Source organism: Passer domesticus, chromosome 11 (assembly GCF_036417665.1).
Source record: "Passer domesticus isolate bPasDom1 chromosome 11, bPasDom1.hap1, whole genome shotgun sequence".
NCBI lineage: Eukaryota > Metazoa > Chordata > Aves > Passeriformes > Passeridae > Passer > Passer domesticus.
Window position 1 is genome coordinate 16712070 of NC_087484.1, and position 25841 is coordinate 16737910.

General features: G+C 42.1%; 1 protein-coding gene across 3 annotated transcripts; it reads left to right on the plus strand.

The window, feature by feature from the left end:
- The first annotated feature begins 1082 nt into the window (after positions 1–1082).
- Positions 1083–24526, plus strand: WDFY1 (WD repeat and FYVE domain containing 1). Of its 3 annotated transcripts, none has more exons than XM_064385983.1 (12): positions 1083–1298; positions 7245–7312; positions 8038–8111; positions 9317–9371; positions 10700–10850; positions 13454–13566; positions 15889–16015; positions 17571–17676; positions 19001–19102; positions 19772–19902; positions 20866–20974; positions 21660–24526. In XM_064385983.1, exons 1-12 carry the CDS (start codon positions 1162–1164, stop codon positions 21717–21719), a joined length of 1233 nt encoding a protein of 410 aa, XP_064242053.1. In that variant the 5' UTR covers positions 1083–1161; the 3' UTR covers positions 21720–24526. The 3 variants fall into 3 exon arrangements, with proteins under 3 accessions (XP_064242053.1, XP_064242052.1, XP_064242054.1); XM_064385982.1 differs by lacking the exon at positions 1083–1298 and adding an exon at positions 1455–1789; XM_064385984.1 differs by lacking the exon at positions 1083–1298 and adding an exon at positions 3705–3805.
- The last annotated feature ends 1315 nt before the right edge of the window (positions 24527–25841 follow it).

Genomic DNA, 25841 nt, shown 5'->3' on the forward strand with positions numbered 1-25841 from the left:
GCCTGAAATACTGTGTTTGAAGGATTTTAGATCCAGGTATTTTGCTTAAGTGGTCATTGCCTGTTGTTTTGACTGGGATGATTTGTTAGGCCAGACCTGGAGTAATAATCTTGTCCTCAGTGACCAAGTCACTCTGGAAATACAGAGAAAAAATAAGGAAGCAGGGGAAAACTGGGCAAAACAAAGAGTATTTAACCACATGTATCTTTGAAGCTGTACCCATTCTTGCTGTGTCTGTTTCCTTTGCTGTATATCCAATCTCCCTTTTTCTCAGCTGCAAAATTCCTCTCTTGGGACAGGGCAGGGGAAAGATAATTGCTGTCTGCTGCCCTCCCCCAGGATCCTGGGGAAGCCCCATTCACCCTCCCAGGTGTGTGATATGGGCTATGGGCTGTGACAGCTTATCAAATGATGCAATCCCCAGCACCCTGCTCCAGGAGGTTTGTCTGCACCTCACCTAGAGCTCATCTCTTTGGGCTCAGCTCTGTCTGAGCATTTTCATTTAAGCCCAGTGTATGTTTGCTACATCCAAAAGCTGGAATTCAGATATAAGACCAAAAACCAAGCACCGAGGGGAGGAATTCTGCTGCTGGTTACCCAGCTATGTGGCCAACATTCCCGTGCAGTGAACACAGAGAAAATAACAGCACAATCCAGCTGCTTAAGAACTTATAGGATGAAGGATTACAGCTGCTTCAACAGACAGAAGGGAGCTAATGTATTTCCTGTGACTACACATCCTGCCTCAGCCCATATCCCTCCGTTAATTACTCCAGGGGGAACAGCCTTTCCTTTGCTGCCTGGCGGTGGCCCCATGCCAGCGGGGACGGGCAGTGACCGGGCTCCTTCAGCCGGGGTCACGGCGGCTTTTCCTGGACAGAGCGCACGGGAGAGCACAGCCAGCCGCGCGGCCGAGGCCACAGAAAACCTTGCTGAGCCGGGGGACACCGGAGGGGACACCGGAGGGGACACCGCAGCCCGCCCCTCCGGTGGGTTTCCCCGCTCTTCTATGAAGTACGGCCCGCGGCCCTTCTATTCCGGTGAGTTCGGCTGGCGCGGCCCGCCCCGCCCGTGACGGCAGCGGCGCGCGGCGGGGCTGCGCCGCTGCTCGGGACAGCTCGGCCCGGCGGGGCGGCGCCGCTGCCCGCAGCCTGACGGGCCATGGCCGCCGAGATCCACTCGCGGCCGCAGAGCCGCCGGCCCGTCCTGCTCAGCAAGGTCGAGGGGCACCAGGACGCCGTGAGCGCCGCGCTGCTCATCCCCAAGGAGGACGGCGTCATCACGGCCGGCGAGGACAGGTGACCCGGGGCCCGCTCCCCGGCGGGCAGGGCCGGGCCGCGGGGCTGGGGCGGGAGCCGGGGCAGCGGGGCTGCTGAGGGAGATCCGGCTGTGCGCTGGGCCTTTGCCGGGAGGCGCGGGGACTCCGCGGCCGTGAGGAGATCGGCGGAGCCGCGGTCCCAGGCAGGAAGATGCCGTCAGCTGAGGGAGGGTTGGCTCGGCCCGCCCGGTGCGGGACGCGGGGCTGGCCCTTTCCCAGCGGCGGGGGAAGCTGCGGTGCTCCGTGCGCACTGTCCTGCCGCTGCGGAGCCCCGGGAACAGCACAGCTCGTCCTGTCTCTGAATGGGTCCTGCAGGGCTTATGAGCAGAACCAGGAGTCAGGGAGTGTGTTTCCCTCGGCCTTCCGCTCTTGCACTTGCAGTGTGTCACTGCTTCCCGTGCCCGTCGGGAGAGTTGGAGCTTCCCGAGCTGCGCCCGTGGAACGAACCCATCCTCATGGCTCGGTGTGCAGGTCCCAAACCCGCTTCCCTCTGGCCGAAGCCGCTCACGGAGTGAGTTGGCAGATCTGAGGGGAGAGGGGGCGATGAGCTGCTGTGCACGGCGCTTTCTGCTTGGAAGAGAAGGTGTCTTCAGAGTCTGACCCTGCTTCTCGGCGCTGGCTCGTCTGCCACAGGAGCTAATGTTGTTAAACAGTTACTCGGATGGAAGGAAAGTGGGAATGAGGAAGCAGGTAGTGCAGAGGGTTGTGGCCAGGAGAGTAGTGAGGAATCTGCAGGGTGTAGGGAGAGATGGGATTTCACCTGTGCCATGTGGAAAGTGACACTTAAAGGTGAAGAGGAATGGGAGATGCTTCTTAAGAAACTGTGACTCCATAAAAGAAGCAACGGTGTGCTTTTCAGTGTGCTTTAAAAAGTACAAAAGTGCATTCTTGGAGGTGTAGCTTGGTGTGGGGATAATTTTACTGTTATACTATAAAACTTGTAAAACTAAATTTGCATTAGTATTTACATGAATTTTTGTTTGAAAAGCTTGACCTTGTGAGAAATAGGAGGATATGAGTGCTGAAAATCAGCAGAGCAACGGTGTTATCTGAAATGGGTTTTCTGGAATTTATTTTTAGGTCAAAAAGCGCAAACAGATCAGGTGTCTAGTTGGTTTGTGTCCTCCCTTTCTATGGGAGATGGCTTTGTGCAGTACATTTTGGATAACAGCTTTTGGATGGGAATGGGCAGCTTCCTTTCATTCCAGTCACTTAGGTGTTATTGTTTGTGTTTAGTTTGATAGGCTTCCTGAAGGAGAGAAGAGGAAATAATGATGTTTAAAACTCCATATCAGGGTTTAGCATTCACAGTTTCATGATACAGGCTTGCAGAGGCTTGCCTGTGGGCAGACAGTGCCAGTGTTTAAACTCAAGGTCTTAATGCTGAAGGTTAAGCAGTCTGCATGCTTAGACTGCTGATAAGAGCCAAGGATGGAGCTGCATCTTTATCTGGGCAAGTTTTGATGTCAGATACAGACCTGTGCAAGGAGAGAGAGGCCACCACCCACCTTTGGGGTGTGTAATTACAAGTGAGTCTGTGGACTTGTGGCTAAATTTGTGTCACCCACCTTAAGATTTCATTTCTCACCTTACTGTGAGAAATGAAATCTTAATAAACTTTCAGAAACCTGTATTACCTCTAATCTGGGATACCTCCTCCAGTACATCAAAGCTTTCACCTACAGTTGAGCATGTTGTCAAACAGAGCTCCCCTGTTTGCTCTCTACAAGTGGGGTGTAGGTGTTAATGCTGCGTAACTGCTTGTGCTCCTGGCAGCAAAGTGCAGAATACAAGGAGCACAAGAGCTGCTCTGTGTACTAAGAGCAGGGCTCAAGTATTTTTTATTGCATCTTAATGCAGCTAAGGCTGTCAAGTATTTCATAATAACCAGTCAGAGGAATGTGTTTACAAGTTGGGTAGTGAGGAAAACATTGGTGCACAAACATTCCCTGGGAATGTTGCAGATTATTCTCTTATTACAGCTACTCATTGTAGTTCTTCCTATTTTAAATTATATTTCCTAGAATGAAAAGTAATGGTTTTATTTTTTCAGAGGATACAAAAAATTCCGTAGTAGATCTGTGAATTTCTATGATTTTTTTTTCACTTTTAAAGAGGAAAAAAGAAACAAGAATACCTGCAGGAGACCAAGAGTTAATTTTCCCAATCGGATTTTTCAGCAGGACACTTGCCATCTGTGAAGCTTTCTCAGAACTTCTAGAAAGGATGATTAACTCTGTGTCCCTCTTGGCATCTTGTCTGACCCTGGCTGCAAGACAATGTTGGGAATTGTTGCAGTGTGTCCCTCAGCAGACAAATAGCTAAGGCAGGAGGAGTGTTTGCCAGCTGCAGCTGGGAATGCTGAGGGATGATCAGCTGTGTACAAGACCCTAAATGCAAGATGAAAGTCATGTATTTACTGCAGGAGTCTGGAGTCACTGACACATTTCAATGCTGCTGTTTGGTGACCATCAGTAGCTGCTTAAAGTACAGTATTAGCTTTTGTTGGTTTTTTGCTTATGAAACTTATTTATTGGTCAAAAACATGGTTTGGTTTTAGCAGAAATTTGATAAAAACTATCAGCTGTGTCTTTGAGCTTCCATTGCTCTGTGATTAAACCAGATTCCTAATGCTGTTTTGGGAACAAGGTTGATAACAGTATAAATGTTTTTGATATAAGCTACCAGAAAGAGGCAGTATTCTGTCCTTGCTAGGAAAACAACTGCCAGTGGTTGATTTTGGGTAGGAAAGCAGTTGTTGGTGTTTTGAAGGAGTTAGGAGATGCAGTGCTGGGAGCAGGGCTGATGCATTGTGTAGGACCTGCAGCAGTGCTGGTATTGTAACAGGCTGGGATTTGGCTGCAGGTCTGTCATCACTTCTCCCTCTGTGGCACCTGGTGGCTTTCAGAGGGCAGCTGGTGTAGCAGGAGCACAGACACTGTGGGAGCACAGCATTGTCTCTGCTCTCAAACCCCAGGTTTTTGTTTTTCTCCAACACTCTTGGGTGCTTACTCACTCTGTAAATGAAACAGTGATTGAGAACAATAAAAACTATTAGAAATTGGTAAGGCCACAGTCAGTATTGTTTGAAGATGGCTTTTGAGTGTCTTTCTTTATATTACATTAAAAAATCCTATGCCAAAACCCCTTTGAATTGTCTTGTATAAATGTGCATGCTGCCCAGCTGAAAGCATCTTCTGGTTCAGTACTGAATGTTAGGGAAGTTTGGAGGCAATTTCTAATTTTTTTTAAATGTTTTGCTTCCTTCTGCTACTCTCAGAGATATGAGTCTAGAATTTTTTAAGTCTGTATCTCTGAATGAATTCCAGCATTTTTATATCCTTACTGAGACTGCTGTCAAACAAACCTGTGTCTTTCCAGGCCCTTGGTAGGGAATGCTTAAGGAGAGGTGAGTGGTAGCCAGCTCTTCTCAGGTACTGAGCCCAGGATTCTTCATTAAATAAAGTTTTGAGGAAAGTGCTAAAGACTCTAAGGCAGTTGAGTGGTTGAAGGAGATTGTGGGAGCAGCATTACCAGAGGTCTTCTCTAGTGCTTTAAGAACTAGTATTTTACAAATTAATTTATCCCAAGATAAGGAGATGCATCACAAAAACAGGTCTGTAGGAGGGAGAACCAGGGAGAAGTGGCATTTTGGCAGAGGTCACTTGCTGACTGCTGTGGAATGATCTCTTCAAATTTTGCTCAGTCAGAGCTTTATATAATTAGATATAAAGCAGTCTGACAGCTTATCTTTGCAAGCATGAGGCGAGCAGAGTCTAAATCTTACTTAAACCAAAATAAGAAGCTTTCAGAAGTTAATTTTGCTAACTCTTGCAGCTATTTGCTTAGGCTCTCAACTTCACTGAGGTGCTGTACCATTGATGATCAGCACAGAAGTTATACTCCCATTAAATAATTTCTTAGAAAAAATGGATCTTTGCTTCCTTTATTCTAGCTCAGTACAATTAACCACAGTAATGAGAGGAAGCTAAGTCTGCTTTTGAAAAATCAGCAATGCGTGATTTTGATCACCATGATAATTTATCATGTAATTCTTTAAAATAAAAGATAATTACATAACTTTGCCTAGAAGTGAAGAGTTGAATTAGTAAGTGTGGAAGTCACCATCTGAGATGTTCAGAACAGTTTGAGTATGGTGGAGCTGCTTTAAAAAGCACGTTTAAAAGCTGGTAAAGGTGCATAGGTGCCAACCTGTGCTATTAGGCATCATTACAATGACTTGAAAATATTGTTTTTCCCATGTTCTGTGTTACCAAGAAATAGCAACTGCTCCTCTGAAGTGGTGACTCACTGACATAAGGTAGGCTGTTGATTATTGTAAGGAGGAAGTGATGGCTTTTGAGAGACAGTCTTAATGCAAAATATTAGTGCCTTAAACTGGTAAAAAAGTAACTTGATTTAAAAGCTGAAAATCGTTGTTTTGGGGCAGCGTATGCTCACCTGTATTGCTTTCAAGTTTTCAAAAAGTAGTACATTAAGGGTGGGCATTGTCTGCTTTATATTTGAATGGTCTTTTAAAGAAAAGCCTTTAAATGGATTGCAAAATTAGAATGCTGCTGTTGTATTTTGAGCAGTAAAACTTCTGAGAAATTCTGTTTGTGATGCAAGACACTGGGTCCCTTCTGTGCTCTTTTTGTTAAACTTTTTACTGTTGATCCTACATGATGTCTGACTGATCAGTCCCCTAGTATTTTTCTAGAGAATTCTAAATACCAGAACTTTTATTAGCTAACAGTAAATAGAACAGCACATCTCAGTGAAGCCTCTAGACAGTGTTTCCAGGGACATATATTTACAGATCATTTAGGAATGAGGAAGTTGGATTTAAACAGTAACAAAAAGGCAAACAATGATTTGGAGATGAAATTTCAAGAGGACTTAACCTTAACACTGTCTACATGTGTGCTCTTAACTTCTTGATGTAGAGTCTCTTCAATGTGTCTGTTGTAGAAATGCTTTGACAATAACTTCCACTTCCTTGCTGATACTCTTACATCCTCCTCCCAGGATTTGACAGTCATCAGAGTAGTGTAATGCTAAATGTTCACAAGACCACTTATCCTTTCCTTCCAAGAGGTGATTCTGGAAGATTGCAAACTAAAGCAAATTTTATAAAGAATCTTAGCATGCTGTCCAAGTAATCTTGTCAGCTTTTCAGTTAACATTAGGCTGGCTCATCAATCCTGATCATACTTAGGGCAGAGAAGCCGTGCAAACCAACAGCAACTAATGTTGCCTGTCCTTTGCATTCCTACATGAGGGATTAGAGGCATGGCTCAGAGGAAATAATACTGAGTTAGATATGCTGTCCTCTATGGATTCTTCATATTTGGGGATGGACATGTCAGTAATGTGCTGGTCTAGAAAATGAAGTGCTTCTGTTATTAATATTCAGTATCTGGCTTGCTGAAGGGTGAGTTACACAGAGATGCTGTAAAAATTTAAAAGTTTGGACTTCCCTAAGAAATTATTTGCATTTTTTTTTGATGTACCAGACACTTAATCTGCTATAAACAAACTGTGGTTTGGCTCTGCCAAAGATAGGAAGTTTCTGCAATTTGACTTAATATCAGCCAGAGCCAAGAAGGGAGTGAAGGGATGCAATTTGTAACAATTTCTGAGGTGAGCTGAAATAGTATTTACATTTCATACTACTGAAACTTCATGTATAAATAGTTTTAAAGAAAACTTTTCCAAATCCAAGGGTGCCTATTTTTAGTGCCAGTATTCTTGTTATGTTAGAGCAGTATTTGAGTGCTGTTATTTCTGTTATGTCGTTCCTTTATTATATTTGAGCAGCACAAAAGCTAAGGGCAGTGGAGCTGATCCATAAGTAATGAAGTGATTCAGATGTGGGGAGTGATGCACTTACAGCTGGCTTCTCCCTGCTCTTCCCATGGCACAGGACAATCCGGGTATGGCTGAAGAGAGACAGTGGGCAGTACTGGCCCAGCATCTATCACACCATGGCATGTAAGTACAGTATGGATGTGGTAAGTGGTTAGTATGGGTTTTGTACCTGTGCTGTGTGTAGGAATACCTCCTCATCTCCCCAAGGGCTGGATTCCCTCAATGATCTTGATTTTTGGGAGCTTTGCAGCAAATCTAGCTCAGACTTTGATTTGAAACTAGCTGCATGGTGGGTGAGATCTGTGGCAGTGTTCAGTCAGAACCACATCCTTCACCAGGTAAATCATTGTGGATGTGCAGCTGGAGGTGCCTCAGATGATGGCAGATAATTTGTCTGCCAGTTAAGTGAGCTTTTCTAACCACTGGCTGAAAGTTGAGATGTAAGAATACTCTCAGCTTTCCAAGGTGTGCATTTTTTTCTTTCAGGGCTGCATTTGAGATAATTTTAGTGAGCTCAAGTTCTTAAGTGTAACCAGCTGTTGCTGTTAGCTCAGCTTTTCAGCTTTTTCTGTATAAAATTCCTCTTGCTGAGTTGCACCTTGTGGCAGGAAATCATGTTTGCATATGGTTCCTGTTGGTATATCTGAGTTACAGTAGTCATGTTGCTGTCCTCAGCTTCACACGTGGGAATTGAACTGTCATTCCAAGGGATGTTAACTAGGCAGACTAGTTTCTATCCAACTACTTAAACAGTTTTTGTCCTGAGTGAAAGAATTGACTTTTATTAAAGTCGTGTGTATCCTAATACCTCTATTTAAATACTGTAATGTACTTGCTTTTTTTGACAGCACCATGTTCTGCCATGGCTTATCATCATGACAGCAGACGGATATTTGTTGGCCAGGATAATGGAGCTATCATGGTAAGTTGTTGTGACTTTTCTTCTGAATGTAGGTTAGAATTGCTCAGATTGTCCATGTGTTGCTGGCAGCTGATAGTCTGTTTTCTTTCCTTTTTTCTTTGGAATGCAGCTACTGCTAAATGGCTGAGCTCTTGGCAGTTCAGCTGGGATGTATGTGGGAGGACTGCAAAGCAAAGGTTCTTCTGGCTAGATGTGAGCCAGGTAGTCTCAAGAAGCCCTTGAGCTATTAGTACAGCAGTGCTCCCAAACAATTACACTTGGCCAGGGAGATGTTTTGAGGGCAGTACAGTAAGCTGGGCAGAGTGCCATGGTGGTGCTCTGACAGGGGTTGTGAACTACAGTTGGTTTGCCCCTGGCCAGGAGCATGAATCTGTCTCTATCCTGCCATGCACACATCTCTGAATTTGCTTGCTGCAGATATTTTTATGATGTAGAAATTTCAACACTAGCTCTAAAATTATAAGAGGCTGGGTTCATCTCTTGTCTTGCTGGGAATTCTTCTCTCTTTGTGTGTTCTTGCTGTAGTTGCTGTCCCTGTCTTGGAGAGCATACACTTGGCAGAACAGAAACTGGGTTTTATTCTTGCCCCCTTGGTAAAGGAGGGAAATCTTGTGACTCTCAGATGCTTTAATGCTTTCCTTTCTCTGTGAAAATAAGGTCAAAATAATAAGTGCCCCATAAGGAGCCAGGGTACTGCATGAGTGTCATGAAAAGTGATTCTACAGATAACTGCTATGAATAGCCTACAAAGAGCTGCATAGAATCCTAATGATAGCTACTGGAAATTTCCAGTTGAGACTTTTAAATTTTATTAAGTCTAGTGGATCAAATAGAGAACACTGTCACTTAAACCTGTCCATTGTAAAGTCACAAACACGCAAATCTTAAGTACTACAAGATAGTTTTGTTAGCTCCTGCTTGGGACAAATGAGATCTTACTTCTTCCTATAATCTCCCTTCAGTAAACTCAGTTCTGAAAGGATGTTTCCTGCTGAAAATTCAGTTCACTTAAAACCTTAATTCACAGTTGGTATTTCAGTGGGCTTTGCTCCAGGCTGAGAAGTTGCCTGTTTTTTGTGGGATATACAGCTGCTGTGCAGTATATCCCACAATATATTTTGGTCTTTGAGGTTGCTGCTTCTTTTTGGGTATCAATGTTGCTTAAGCCACTGTGGTATCTTCTTACAATTTCTCTTTGGTTTTAGGAGTTTCATATTTCTGAGGACTTTAATAAGATGAACTTTGTGAAGACCTATCCAGGTAAACAGTTAACCACTATCTACACTAACATTTGTGTAAAGGGAAGGTATCTGCAGTGCTTGGGAAACTGGACACAGTCACAGATCAATCAAATCCAAATATGCTTTAATTCTGACTGACCTTACAGTTGTCACTTAGCTGGGGGATAACTGCCATAAGAAAAATGTTCTGTCAGACAGCTGAGTCCAAGTTGTAGTCATTATCATCAAGTTCACTCCATCATTAGGCTGCAGTGTAATGAGCCAGAACTAGTGAGCTTGGATTTTGCTCTTCAGCTGGGGTAGTTGTACAACATGAGTGTTGGTGTAAGAACTTCCTAAAGGTGATTTTGGTATTTGCAATTTGTGTCCTTACTTCTTGTAATCAATGTGCTTGGTTACTCCTAGCTCAAGGTAAGAGTCCATACCTTCTCTGTCATCCTAGGAAAGCAACAGGGATGAAAAACAGCTCATTTTTCCAGTATGTGGGAAACAGGGTTTGTGGGATTGTTCTAATATTTATAGAGATACTAATTTCAGCATTTGTCTACACACATCCTTTAGAGAAATACAAAACTCAGTTGTTAGTTAAAGTTGGAATATTAAGGTATAAGGCCTGAAGGAAGCTCTTAAAGACTGCAGATTATGTAGCAAAACAAAGTGCAGTTTGTCTTGTGACTCCCTGACACTGATAGAAGCAATGTTCTTGCTTGGGAGAAAAAGACCTTGTTCTTAAAGCAACAAAACCTCCCTTTATCCTAAGGGAGATGATTTGACAATTCAGTCAAGGGAAGTACTTGCATCTTGGGGGGCAGGGGAGGCTTCTTTTTAAAGCATGTGTAACTTCTTGTGTATTGGCAGCATTCTCAACAAAGCTGGGTGGGATTTGGTTGCTGTCACAGGAAGCAGTTTGAATGCCATGGACTAGATATCCTTTCAGGTGCTTACAATATGAGCATAGATCTCTGGGATTGGGAAAAGATGGGTTTAGTAAAGCAATTCAAGTTTTTAGATGTGTTGCATTACTCCCCAGAAGTCCTGAGCTAGCTAGAGGAAGCTGAGGGTTTGTCTGTTCCTTAATCTTGTGTATCTGGGCTGAACTCAGCTTCTCTCTGGGGAAAGGTCTGCATCAGCTGAGTGATGGGTTTGGTTCACTCAGGAGGCAAATCCTAAACAGAACTATGGGGACCTTTTCATTCAGCCAAGATGCAAGTACAATATAATGGTGAAAGATCTCCCTGGGGCATTGCCTAGGTATCATCTTCAACCTCTGTCTGTCTGAATTGGAATGGAAGTATACAGCACTTTGATTTTTGGGGAAAAATAGCCAGAATCTTTTTCTTGTCACAGCTCACCAGAATCGAGTGTCTGCTATTACTTTCTGCCTGGCATCAGAGTGGCTTATCAGCACAGGTCATGACAAGTGCATCAGCTGGATGTGCACCAGGAGTGGGAGCATGCTGGGCAGACATTACTTCACCTCTTGGGCCTCGTGTCTACAGTATCCTTTAAAAAATGCTTGCTACTCTGAAAACGGAAGAGTACTTTGTTCCTTTACCTCAGTTTATTCCCAACTTTTCATGCATAAAAACTAGAGTGACATTTCTTGCATGTCTGCTAACCCTTATTCTCATTAGAAGTTTAATACCTTTATTTCTGTTAGTGGTTATTAGATAGCAGAAGACCCCTTGAGCTGCAGAAATCCCAGTCTGTACTGGTTCCTAATTTTGAGGTGTCTGTAGCATCTTGTGGCAGTGACAGTATCTATAGCCTGGCCCACAGACTTCCTGGGCAAGTCACTTTGTTCAACAGATGCCAATGTGCCTTTGAGTCCTTCCAGAGCATAAAACATCATGAAACCCCTTTGGACTGCTTTAATTTTTCTGTCTTTGCTCAAGTTAATCTTTTCTATCTTTAAGCTACCAGGTATATTGAAACTTTATTCACCAGTAGTATTTTGTCTGTGTACAATTTGTTTTCTGCAAACTATGTTTAACTGCAGCATTTGCAGCTTAGATACTCTGTCTATTCAGCTGTAAGTACTTCAGGGCATTCTTTGCCCTATGTAAAAGACTTACAAACCCAGTAGCTTGAAAGGCAGTTCACATATCAAAGTTTTTGAAAGCAAACTAAACTAAACCAAACCTATTTTTTTACCACTTGTTAATTGTGGCAGTTTAGATGTGGCCAGACAGTAACTGAAGGTATTGGTTGCTGTATGAGGTTTGATGGCAATAATATTTTAGAAGTAGCAAGATTGAAAAACTAAACAGGTCAACATCATCTCTTGAAAACATGAAGCCTTCTCTAGAGTGGCTGTTTACCTGTGTCCTGGTAAGAAGCTGGGAGGAAAACTCAGTTGCCAGCTGATGTCTGTCCTGAGGTCTCCCATCTCTGCAGACCCTGCCTTACTGACTGAAGAACTGTCAGGTTTGTACTATTGTACTGCTGCTCTTTTTTACAGTCCAGGGGAGTTGTGTCCCACAAAACATTCCATGTGCAGCTCATCTCAGCTGAATACAGCACAGAACAGGTTAAAGCTGGTGTGTGTATTGCAGACTGGTGAGCAGTCTGAGCCTCAGTGAATTCAGTGGCTTCTACAGCTAATGCTATTGCAAATAATGTCAGAGTTTACTATTAAAAGGGAGAAAAGAATATGACCTTTTGTATCAATATAAAAATAAATTTCCACTGAAGAACTTGACATTTGAAAATCCATTTTAATTTATCTGCCTTTGGATTTGTGTTTGGAAGAACCAGCTTGCTGGTGTGTGTACTAGGTGCTTGGCCTCCCTATCAGGAGGTTCCTTAGAACATTGTTAATGATCCTGTGTGTAAGCTTCTGAAAAACACAGCAGAGTGCCTATTCTTTACTGGATTAGTGGGGATAAGGCAAGCCTGAACTTCAAGATGAAGAAAGGATCACATGTTCAGGGAGTTAGAGGATTTGAAAGCAAATTGTTTATCTCATGATCCTGAAGGCTTAAGAGATTTTGGATTGTCATCAGATGGCAGAGCCTCTGCATTTTCACTCAGGGTGGTGGGCTTTTTGGTAGACTTCTTAAAGTTAACTTCTGTTGGATAGCAGAGGCTACTTTTCTATCTGCTGCTTGTGTTTTTGTGTGGTTCAAGGAGGACACCTAAGTAAGTTTATACACAGCTCTTGGGTTATGTGGTGTCAGCTGCATGGGTCTTTCATAGCTCTTGCTTATATTCTGAATAACAAAAGTCTTCTAAAAGCAGCAATTTACCTAGTTCCATTGGCTTGTCATGCTCTGGTTTCTGGAGTTCATAGTTGCATGGTGGCAAAAACAGAGCGTCAGAGCTGTTATGAGGTGTAATGCTTTTCCCAATGTGTCACCTTGGTAATGGATCCCATGTTAGCATGTGGTGTGGCTTTTATCTCAGTGCTAACTGACAGAATCCCTTCTGAAATTAGGTCAGTTTTCAATACCACACTCAAGGAGCTGCATTGGTAAACTGGGAAGTCCAGAGAACAGGACAAGAAATTGGACAGTCTCACCTTGACAACAGCTAGAACATTGTGGCTGTACTTCCACTGTAAGGTGAACTTCTTGTGGAGAGTCAGCATCCTTGTATCTTGGTTTCCCTCTCCTGGGGATATCAACTACAAACATGCTAGGAGATGAAGGGTTTATTGGAGAAGATACTAGGTAAGACTGAATGCAGCCCAGTGTCCAGTGAGGTGCTCCTAATGGTTGCAGAGAGCTCTGCACTGCCACAAGTAGCTTGATGAGTTTTGGCATCTTGTAGACACCCATGAGTGTGTTCTGTAAACAGCTGCTGGAAATGGCCTGAAGCTACTTGGCTTGCCTTAAGCTAGGGCATGGCTTTCTCCAGTGGCTGTCTAAAACTCTTCTCTTATTTTCTGTACAGTTTTACTTGCACATGTAGGGGAGTGTGATGAGAAGGAAGGAATCAAAAAGGTTTACTACAGTCTCCAACCACTTTAAAAGTAATTATGTAAATTTATCTGGCATATTAAAATGTTCTTTTCCAATTTTTTTTTACTCTATAGCTGATTGTTTCAGTCATGTAAAATACTCTTTGAACAAATGAAGCTTCTCCTTGACTGGTGTTCAGATATGATCATGAAACTCAACATGCATTTGTTGGTGATTATTCTGGACAGATCACTCTTCTGAAGCTGGAGCAGAATACCTGTTCAGTTATCACAACCCTTAAAGGACATGAAGGTAAAGGAACTTTTTGTCTTAAAGCCACTTGTCCCAGACATGGTATCTCTTTGGAAGTTGAGATGCTCAGTTGCCTCTTAGGGGTAGATACTGAGTGAAAAAACAGTCCAAGTTAGTGGTTGTCATAAGCTGTTGAAAGCTGTACTTGACTTCTGTTAAAGAGCAAACACTTTCTTGCTCTAGGGAAATCTTAGCCTTATAAATACTTACAGGTATTTTTTTTATAGATGAAAAATAAAAGTAAACACATGCATTCAGTTAAACATAAGTTATCCACTAGATGGCCACCTTTAAAAGCTTTAGTTTCAACATTGGAGAAACTGCCTAGTCTAAGGCAAATGTCTCATCCTCTACAGCACAGCTGAAGTCCTTATATCAGATGAAGAATCAGGTGGTCCATAACATGATACAGAGCCACTCACTGTCTGCTGCAATGAGTAAGGCAAGAACTCAAATCACAAAATAATGTGTAACTTAATAATGTGCTGAGAAAAATAAACAAGAGAATGCCTTGTCCCATGTTGTACTTGCAACTTTCAAATCAGCTGACAGTTTGCATGTGGGTAGGGATGAACTGCTGGATCATAAGTCTCTGACCCACTGGAAAAGGCTGCCTTGTTTAACAGCTGGAAGTATAGAGTAGGCTTTGTTAAAGCTGGGTAGACTCCTGATCTACAGATGATTGTAAAATGATACAGTTGGTTTTGAATGCAGGAGGCAAGTTGAGATTTTCAAGTGATAAATGTCTTTTCTGCTTTCAAGGAGAATTTCAGTTTGTTTCAGTTTAGAATAAAATAATTCTCTTGGCCCTAGAGACTCCTTTGCTTCTCTTTTGCACTGGTCTGTATTCAAATGCAACTTCTTGGTAGATGTTACAGTTGGTCTGAAAGCAGAATGTCTCTGTGGTACTTTCTTGTAGTGTGTGTTCTGTCACTTGAGTTGTGGTGGTTTCCAAGCACCAGCTTCAGCAGTGCTGTCCACACAGCAGCCATCTTTGGCTCATATATTTCCATATGGGGACTGTGATCCTTAAAACAAGAACTAAGCTACCATAAAAAATTATTTCAGGGGCAGAAACAGATTTTTCTTCAGCTGGTATTGTACTAGTTAATTCAACTTCTTTCCTTTATTTCTTTTTTTTTAAAGCCGATCATATTACGTGTGACTTTTTTTCTCCACCATATTTGTGCAATATGCTCAAGATCTACTAACTCTAGACTTAAATGGCACCAATTCTCCTTTGAGTGCAGTTGTGTTTGACAGACTTGAAAAGTCTGATTTCATCTTGTTTGCTTTCTAGCTCTTGCAAAGTGTGACTTCATAAGCCAGCAGTTGCTTTGCAGTTTAAATGCTTTCAGAGTTTGTTCTCAGCTTCCAGAATTCACCATGTGTAACAGCCTGCTCTGTGTAATGCTGAGATAATACTCAAAGTGTTAATGCCTTTTTGGAGCACATGCTATTTCCCAATGGGTCAGTCTGAAAACAGCATAGCCCTAAAGGAGGCAAAAAAGTCTTTCTTCAGAGCATTGGAAAGAACAGATATGGGCTCTAATTACCATTCATCATCTTGGTTTTGGACTAACAAGGCTTTTGATGACAACTGAGCCATGGAAGGATTCTCTAAAGGGAAGGATTTCTGCAAGGAAATAAAATGTCCCAACTTCACAACTTTAGGTGGCATGAGTAACAAAATTACTCCTTTAGTGTACTGGCTATGTTACCATGGCTGTGGGTTAGTATAAGGCTGCTACTGTCAGATGACTCATTTCTTTCTATCCCTAATTCACAGTCACACTGAGCCTTCTGAAATCTAGTTTTGTAATTTAGTGAGTAGTGGCAGATTTGCTAACAGCAGTGAAGTTCTCACTTTGTTTCTTAGTCCAGCTATTTTAAGGTTTTAAATGGTTACATGAGGGAGTTGCTTTAGCTGAGAACACTGTGAGCTGTGCTGCAACCACTGACCAAGCACCTCACTGTGTTGTAGATACTGGTTTCTGCTTGGCAAGTGTTGGTGCTTCTATTTTCCAAAGCTCATATAGCAGCCTGGCAACTCTTAAAGTCACCTACCTAAATACAAGGGGCAGAACTCAGACTTTCTGGCTTATGCTGTGTCTGTTTTCTTAGGGACATCTGTTCTATTGTCCAGTACTCCTTGCCTCTGTCAGGACTGCACTTTGCTGTTGGATGCTTCCTTTGCCTTAAGGCTTCCAATATGTTAGTGGAGTAAGGCAGTACCTCAGGTTTCACTTTAATGCTCCAGGAGGGTATCACTGTGTTGGGGAGCCAGTCCCTTACATCTAACTGCAGAATGTTCTTTCCTAGGGAGTATTACTTCCCTGTGGTGGGATCCTGTCCAGCGACTGCTCTTCTCAGGTGCCTCTGACCACAGCATTATCATGTGGGACATTGGTGGAAGGAAGGGGCGAACGCTGCTGCTCCAGGGACATCAGTATGTAATGCAGTCCTATTTTTCATACACATCCTGTAATGAACACACAGTCCCAGGCAGACTGAATAGCGTGGCAAGATATTTGAATCATTGTGAATAATGGAGAAAATTACTCTTTGCAGAACCCTGGGTACTTTGAAGGGAAAGAAGGATAAACGGTACTAGGAAGACCTTACTGATAAATCTTTTTTCTTTTTCATGTTTAATACGTTAGTATTACCATGGTTTAGAAGTAACACAGAAGTAGTTTATAGAAAGAGGTGGGTAAAAAACCTAAATAATCTGGTTTCGCCTTTATGTAAAAATTGCATGTGTCTGTATTGTAAATGCTGCACTGAGTTACCTGTGAGAGGAGGGCTAGAACCTTCATGTATAAGCATATTCATGTATGCATATAAAATAAGCTTCAATACGTTCCTGTTCTCTCTGTCTTTCTATCAGTGATAACTGATTGGTTAAATTACAGGGGTAGTCTCTCAACTTCAGAAAGTGTCATGTTTCCCCTCTTCTGAAGCTGAGGTAGTTGTAACAATCAACTCTTAATTTTTAGAGACCCAACACTAGCTGTCATTTTTAAATGGAGGGCTCTAATTCAATTTGACAGGCAGTTCACCACTGAAGATATATTCTACTTAGAAATGCACTGGTAGTAGAGATTGTTTATATTTAAAGATATTTGTATAATGTGTTCCCCTCTTGTCTAGTTCCATAGATGCTTCCATCTATCTTGATCAAGACAGATAGCCTTAGCTCTAGAACTCCTGTTAAATCTTGAGAGTTTAGTCTTATAGCTAAAGAATTAAAAATAGAGCCTTGGTAAAAAAAAAGTAACTGAAGTCAGTGACTGGAGGACTTTATACTGCTGTTACTGCTGCCTCATGTGTCCCGGTGAAGACTTGTAAAGTTAGGTTCTCTTTGTACTGAATGGGAAAGTAAGTTCTTCTGAGAAGCAGAATGACTTTTTAATTCAATTTAGTTGCTGCAAAGCAGTCTGATACTAGTCAGATTCTTTGTTTAAATTTTTAAGGCAGATTTTTGTTTTGACATGATTTTCTGTAGGATTAAATTGTCTTATTGGGGAAGGCATACTTTGCTTTGCAGCTACAACCTGCCTTACTGTGATTTGTTAGCAAAAGTGGAACCTCTCTCTGCTTAGTTGCATCCTGAAACAAATATTTCTCTTTATTTACCCACTTGTTTCTGTTTTGACAAGTGGCTCTCCTTGCCAACACAGGAGAGTATTTGCACACGCACTCTGAGTCAGTTGACACTCAGTTACCATCAGGGCTTTCTGCCAGCAAATGTTAACATGGAACTGTACCTCTGGTATTCTGGTCAGGCCTGTAAGAACACTCTCAGCAACATCCTGATGCCAAGGTAGTGCTCAGGTGACAGCATCTGTTCACTCATCCTCAGAGCTCTACTCAGTGGACTTAGCAAACTGAAAATCAGTTTGGGGCTTCCTCAGTAGCTTTATTTACAAGTATAACTCGGGGTTTGCTGAGAAAGCTTTGTTTGAGTACTTGTGGTTAACTAGTGTGTGCTTTGTCTGCAGTGACAAGGTGCAGGCTATCTGCTACCTCCAGCTGACACGGCAGCTGGTGTCTTGTTCAGCTGATGGGGGAATTGCTGTTTGGAACATGGATATCAGCCGAGAAGAGGTAACTTCATGGCATAGCTCAAAGATGTTTTTTCTCCTTTTCAGAGACTAATGTGACTTTCCTTGGTCAGTTCTGCAGGCTGCTTTCCTCACGTTGTCTGACACTTTAAAGCTGAATGATATTATTGAAGCCTGTTCTGTTCTAATGGCTGTCCATGCTGCATTGTAGTAAATGGGTTCCCAGGACAGGAAAAGTGCAGGAGATGCTTGGGACTGCTTAGAGTTTTATCTCAGAGACAACAGGTTCACTGGAATGGCTGTGGCCTTTGCTTCTGGAACAATCTAAACCAGTCAAACTCTTGCAGTAAAGAAACCAAAGGACTGTGCCTCGATAATCTTGAAATAAGTTCTCAGCTTGCGTCAAAGCAGGTAAAGAAGTGAGAGGCAGATTTTGAGATGCAGTTCAGAAGGCAGAGGTTCAGTCCCCAGGCAACTTTTATTTTAAAGATCTCAGTACACAGCAATTGACCCAGCCATACACTTTCTTTCTGCATCAGTTCATATTCATGGTGGTACAAGTGAGAATGCTCTTGTTTTCTTATTGTCAGCAATGTAAGTGAATTGAAAAGAAAAAATTCTTTGTTGTTCCAGCTGTCCTCCTGTCAAGTTGCAGGCAGACTCCCTCATGAGATGTATAAATTTGTATAGAATATACATGTTCAAATTCAAGTCCATGTACTAAAAATATTGTGCCTCTCTATCTCTTAGAGGGATGTTCAGTTAAAGTATCTGAGAGAGCTGAAATGTGTAAAAGCTCTATTTTCATTTGGCCCAGTCCATTTATGGCAGAAAAAGTGTGTGGGTGTGAGAAGGGATGCTTGACAAAGGGGGCAGGATGGAAAATGCAGATGAATTCCTAATTTTTTCAAACTGCAATCCCATGAAAGTAGAAAAGATAATTACTCACAGAATTTACTTCTGGACACCCCCATTCTTAAAGGGATTACTGCCTCATAGCTTCTGCAGTTTGGACTGCACTGGTCCTTAAAAGCCATCCAGACAACCAGAGCAGCAGTCTTTGAATGCCTGCAGCAGGTTTAGTAGGTGTTTGAATGAGTTTTCTTATTAAGGCAGTAATATAACATATTCCTGTAGGCTTAGAAAGTGTAGGAGGTGTGTAGGTAACCAATAACTGTGTTCTTGGGTTTGAGCTTTTTGTGCTAAACTTTTTTTGTACTGTGCTTTAGGCAATTTATTGTTGTAATTTCCAGAACTGAACCAGGGCATCTTTCCAAGTAAGACTTTACTTTGGGTTCTTAAACTTCCTTGACTGTTGCGTAAGGGGAAAACAATTCTGATTGCTTACATTTCCTGTTCTTTTGTAGGCTCCTCAGTGGCTAGAAAGTGATTCCTGTCAGAAGTGTGAGCAACCTTTCTTCTGGAATATAAAGCAAATGTGGGACACAAAGACGATAGGGTTGAGACAGGTGAGATGGCTGGTTTCAGTGCTTAGCTGTACTTCAGCAAAATGTAAATAGAAGTCCACTAAGGCTGGTAGATCTTTTAATCTCTTGGTATTTTTGCTGCTTTGAAGTGAAGTACATTGAGAAGTTACGGCTTCTAGCACTGCTAAGACATTTCACAGACAAATTCTGTGAAAGTGTTGCATCAAACTTCTGCCACAGGCCAAAGCAGGCTGTGCTAGGAATCCTCTGTTGGATTTCTCTGAATGTTCCCATGCTTTGGACTATGGACAGCTAATCCTCAAGTGTTGTGTAAAATGGCAAATGGTTCTCCATAGCAGAGAATGTAGATGCTCTCTCCAGTGAGCATCTAGTGAAGCACTAATGGCCCTGTTCTTAATGCACCAGAATGTTTTTAACTGGTTGCTTGTTTAAGCCTCTTTTTCCCCTTTTCCCAGAAGGAGCTTGCCAGAGAAGAGGATATACACAGAATATGGTGATAAATCCATTAACGATCCAAACCACTGTTCAGAACTCCAGAGACGTTGGTCTTTGGTTGAAGAAACAGGGTGTTTCCTAGCAGGTTGCTTTCTAACAGGCTGCAAACAGAAGTGTTGTTGTTTTTGTTGTGCAGTGGACACTTGTATGGTGTCACAGTATAGTGACTTTTTATTTTCTTCTTCCTCCATGAAGCATCATTGCAGAAAATGTGGGCAAGCAGTGTGTGGCAAGTGCAGCACCAAACGGTCGAGCTACCCAATCATGGGGTTTGAGTTCCAGGTCCGTGTCTGTGATTCCTGTTTTGAGTCGATCAAGGATGAAGAGTGAGTATTAGGGAGTAATAAACTGTACTAACACTGCTGCTGTGCAGAAACCCTTGGGCTTGCTCCACATCCACACACAGTGCTACAGAACACACTGAGCTGGCTCTCTGCTATTAGGCCTTGGGAACTGAAAGCACTGTGATGGCAGAGATCCCCCATCTGCCTCTGCAAGTGCATTTGGATCAGATATGGAATTACAACTTTTTTACCCCTTTCTAGTTCTTCTTTTCCAGGAGCCCAGATCTAGACTTGAGATACACTTGTCTCAACATTTCAGTTTAGTTAAAAGCTATTGATTGCACTTAACATTGCTAAGTGGGTGCCAGACAATGCATTACAGCTGCCAGGATGTATATGCATTAGTTCATGTACACTTTTTAAAACATTGGGAATATTCTTCAGAGCTCAACATTATTTTCCCTATTTAAACAACATTATTTTCTCTCATTAAACTTTTCTTAGAAGTGAAGGAACCCATTCTCTCTTGGTATGAACAGAGTAATCAGATGTGAAAATTTTGGGAGTGTTTGGGATTTTTTGTTGCTATTGGGTTTTTCATTGTTGGGACTTTTTGTTTGCTTGGGGTTGGGTCTTTTGTGAAAAGTAGGATGCTGTGCCATAGTTGGCTTCTGTAGCCAGCAGGGGAAAAATATACCTGAACTTGACTTTGTGAACCAGGAGTAGAAATATTTGCTAATTCAGTGTCCCACTTCTGCTCTAGTATTATTAACAGTCAGGCTGCAGAAGCCAGGAAATGTCACACCTGTACAACTCCACAAGCAGTGCCTTAGCATGTCTTAGCTAATTTAATTCTGTCCCCTTTAATACGGCACTGCAACTCTTGGAATAGATTTATTAGTACTTGAACAACCTAATTTTCTTTTCAGTTTATTTTGCACTGCTATAATGATGCCATGAAGCTTCATCTGATGGCTGGCTTTCATTTCAATTGTTTTTGTGCAGCCGTACTTCCCTGGCAACCTTTCATGAAGGCAAGCACAACATTTCACACATGTCCATGGACATCTCCAGAGGGCTCATGGTGACTTGTGGGAGCGACCGGATTGTGAAGGTATTGCTGCATCTCTTTCCTGCATTTCTAGGAGATATTTAATAGAAAGTTCATTTTTGCATATTCTTCCTTTCTTTCTGACAACTATTGCTACAAGCTGTCTATTGTGTGAGGAAGGGATTGTATTTGCTAACCTGTTCTTCTGCAGCTGAATGAGGAAATGACTTGTAACTCCACTGTATGGAGTGCAGCTGTTGTGTCTCTGAACAAACATAGAGGCATGGGCAGCAGGAGAATCTGCCAGCAGCCTTAAAGACACAGACCTGAGGAAATGTGCAGGTTCCATGGCTTGGAGCATGGCCACTGCAAGCCCTTGTTATGAGACAGTGACATGGAGCTCAGACTGAGACAGCCCTTGCTGTGCCTGTGCTCTACATTCACCATGCGTGTCAGAACTGAGACTGTGCCATCCTGTTCTTGTTTGGCTCTAAGCATTTGCAGTTTGTGACAAACTGCATAGCACTTCTTAAAACAGACCTACACAGAAGTTCAAGACTCTTGAGCTCCAAATTTGGCTTTTGGTTTGTAATGCTGCAGTAACTCTTCATGAGATTTTCCTCAAGCATAGTTAAAAAGGAATTGTTACGTTGTGTCCGGGGATATCTGTGTTTGCTTCTATGGCTCTTGCAGAAAGACCTGTGAGCCTGACACTAATGCTGTGTAATTCTCCACAATTCTCCTCCAGATCTGGGACATGACACCAGTAGTTGGTTGCAGCCTTGCCACTGGATTCTCTTCCCGCTGATCTCCTCCGTGGCAGGTTTATGCACCTTATGTACAGCAATATGCACCGAATGAATGGAACCCTCCTCAAGAATATTACTGCAAACACTGGTTGCTTGATTCTCCTCTTGCTGCTGTTCCAGGATGGACAGTCACCCTTGTAGAGCACAGCTTTTCTGTTGGGCTCCCCGGGAATCTCCGTGGTGCTGAAGTGCGGTTCCGCAGCCTCTCGGACTGACATAAACAGTTTATCTGCAATATGACACCTGGGTGGAAGGACCTGTTGTCTCTCAGTTTACATATGTAGTGTTAACAATGTGCTATCTCTGCTGATATATCTTGTACAGATACCTTGTAGCTAAAATATTACCAGAGTAAAACAAGTGTAGTAAATTCAATTTGTGCAAACAGTAAAATAACTTATTTTCTCATCCAAAAAGCAGTTCTGTTGAAATGTTTTTGAGCAGTCACTGTCTTAATTGCCTCCAAAAGGTATCTTGGTTATTCCTATGGAAGGATGAGATAGTTTAAAGTGGAAGTTAACTTCTTTCAGATGAGATAGTAAGAGAACCTTTGATCACACAAGATCTTTTATTGGCTTTCTTGTAGTGTTTGTCTTCAAGTTCAATTGTTAGTGAAATCACTTTTGTGGAACAGCTGTTCTGTGTAGGTAGCTGGTGAGTCTGCAAACAATCCCAGGCTTTTTATGTAGTGTTTTAGCATAGCTGATAAACTTCTATAGTTATGAAAACGTGCAGCCCACCTACCCTAAAGACTGGTCACAGGTATGAGCCATGTACTCTGACAGCTGTAATGTTGTTAGAATGGAAACCTAAACAAATCTGACTTGTTACAAGGAATGTTTAAGAAGAAATGGCCAGCTAAATTTTAGAGATTTTTTTTTCTGTGGAAAGGCTGATGTTCTTTAATGTTAGGGAATCTGTCTCTGCTAAAGTACAGCATAAATTCAAATACTGTCTTGTTGTTGCTTAAAACAGATAAATACTGAGCAATAATTACTGAGGTACAGAACAGCTGCTTTTTCCCCTGCACCTAGGAGTGTTATCCTGAGATATCTGTATTGATCCTTTCCTGTTTCAAAGCTGAGAAATATGAAAAAGAGCTGTGAGGTTTTTATGACTGTGCAGTTGGCACATAAGGGAAATAACTATTGAGAGTTACTGTCAGTAAACTGGTTTGTCAGTTGAGTAAATCTCCTACATTTAACAACTGTAAAGAAGAATTTATTTTGTAACTTTGGAAGCTAAGGTGATATGTCGCAGAGTTTAAGCTTGGAGCTGTTAAGATTTTTCTGAAGACATGCAATATGTGTGAGGACAAAAAAAGGTAGGTCAGCTGGCCTGGAATAGGTGGTGTTTCACAGTTTCAAAGCTAATACACTCTTTCTGGCAGAAGAGTTAAGGGTTAGACTGTCTTTACTTACAGCAACAATCAAGTGGTGCTATGAGTGTTGGTGAATTCAAGTCCTAGGTGTGTAACTTGACACTAATAATCTGCATTGGACCATGCTGTAGGCTGAAATAGATTAAGATCATTAATGCATCGTGATTCACTTGCATTTTAAGCCAAAAATCTGATAGTCTCCAAAGGGCATTAGAATACAAAATATGATAGTTACTGTTACTTTGTCTGCTTTTCCATGGGCCTTCTCTGGAAGTTTTGTGAAGAGTTTTTATTTGTTGGCCTTATTAGGCCACTGAAGAATAAACAAAACCATCTTTTGTGGGGATCCCAAAACTTGTCTTGCCTTCAGTCCAGGATTTAACGCTTGTCACACCCATTTGATTCAACTCTGCCTACATGCTGTATAGCTTAGGTTTTTTGGGAAGGCTTATTTCCAAGATGTTGAGAGAAAATCAGCTTACAGTGGAAGAACAGTTGCAGCTTTATGCTCTGAAGGCCTTCACCCTTCTAAACTAGGGAGGAAAGTGTTGTGGGGTGCATAAGCTCTGGGAAGTCTCTGCATTCACTTTCAGACTACATCCTGTCTGGTTCTGGAAGAGAACAGATGCCTTCTTCCTCACAGCATGTAAGGCAGAACATGAATTGCAGTGCTAGAATTGTTTAATGTCCCACTGTAATAGGTTAGGAGGATCTAGGGTGTGAGTTCAGGTGGGAGATTGATGTAGGTGTGCAATGAGTACCATATTTTTAAACCTAGACATTCTGAAACCTATACTCCTGATGCTGAGGTGTGACTCCTTTTCAGTTAGCTCTCCAGAACTCAACTTTTTTAGTTCTGATTACTCAATGTGCCCCTGCTTAGCACGCAGCTCCCCCCTCCCCTCCCTGTGAATACTTCCTGTGCTTCTTTACATTATGTTTTTGCCACTAGATAATATATTCTCTACTGCCTAAGGAATCTATTTTCTATAATTGATATACTTAAAGATTGTGTCAGTTCAGATATAATGACAGTTATGGCCACTAAATCATTAGTCTTTTAAGTATACTCTTGGTGTTGAATGAGTAATGCTCACAAACCACTAAAGAGAGAGTAGTTTTGTTTATAAACAACTATTTTGAAGGCACTCATTCTCTCATCAAACTGAACATACTTAGCTATGTCAGCTCAAGTGTGCAATTACTGAGAAGCCTTGATTTGAAGCATTACAGATCTCGCTTGTGTAACCTCTTCCATTGGGGCAGGGAAGGGGAGCAAAGGGTACTAATATGTGTTAATTCTTTCCTAGTTGTATTTCTGTACCCTACATAGTTAAGAGAATCTAGGTAAATCTGTTCTTTGCTCCTCCTTGTCTGTTTTTTAAATTTTGATTACATGTACAATAAAATATTTCTTGATATTCACTTAGTCTATTTGGATGATCCATCTTTTTTTTCCATCCTGTGAAAGCACAATCTGCATTTTGTGCTCTGGCTCTTCCTTTGCGTGCCCCCTATACAAATTGTAGGTTCTGGGAGAGCTTGTTGGGTGTGTTGTATTGGAACTGAGTGAGCTGCAGCAGGTCAAAGGCCCACAAAGAACCAGTGAGCTGAGACATGAGCAATTGCTGTATGATCCCAGTTAGGGATGTGTAACCTTGTGCTGTGTTCTGCTTGCCAGACATCTCCTCTGGTTCATCTGGCTGCCCTTCAGAGCTCTGCAGAGGTTCTTATCTACAGGGTACCACAGGATCCTTTCCTGAGATGCCTTGGACCTGGCTGAGGTGCCAAAGAAATGCTAATTTTGGTGGATGGGGTGAGCACAGTCTACAATGTAATATACACAGAGGACACAAACTGCAGCCACACAAGGTGGTTGCACTTGTTTCATGATAGTTTCTCACAGGGAAAGGACGGAGACAGACTGGAAAGCATCTTTATCCCTCACAGTTGCTGACAGCCTTCACAGGCTCAAATACAGCACTGGCTGCCTCTGTAACACTTGGAATGTCTGAATGCTGGTTGATCAGTATGTTGTGTGGCTCACTGCTTCCTTGGAGTATCTGGGAGCCAGAGAGGGAATCTGGAAAAGCTTGACAAACTTGCCACCCCTTGAATGAGGGCTGAAGAGCCTGTGTGATATTTAATAATTTTTGTAGGTCGTTTTTTTTTTTTTTTAACATGATATATCTCATTTTGAACTGCTTAAACTTCTCACATTTCCCGAGGCAAATTCCAGTGAAAACTGACTGGAAAAAATGAAGCTGTTGTTGATCTATAGTCAGAAGAGCCTATTTAGATGTTTACATAGACCATCTTATGTTCTGAATAAGGCATATGAACTCTAGTTAAAGTTGAAGATGCTGGAGAATTGCAAATGGTGTACTTGTAGTGAAAGCACAAAAATTGATGTATTTGTTTTTTAACTGAGAATGCACAGTTGATCACTTCTCAAATTCCTGATATTGAAAACTTGATTTAAGTTTCAGATAGCTGTGCCAGATAGCTGCAGTGTTGATTTTACTCATTGAGGAGATTTAGAATACATTAGATGGAGGAAAGGGACAGATTTTTGTGTTGATGAGATTCACTACTACAGTTCAGAAGGAAGGCTCTTTGTTTTTTGTCTCTGTTGACCAAGTCCTCAGTGATGAATAGCCTGACTGTGAAATGCTATGATCAAATGCTACAGAAAATGATGAATTTCTGCCAGCCTAACGTTTAAAAACTGATTTTGTCA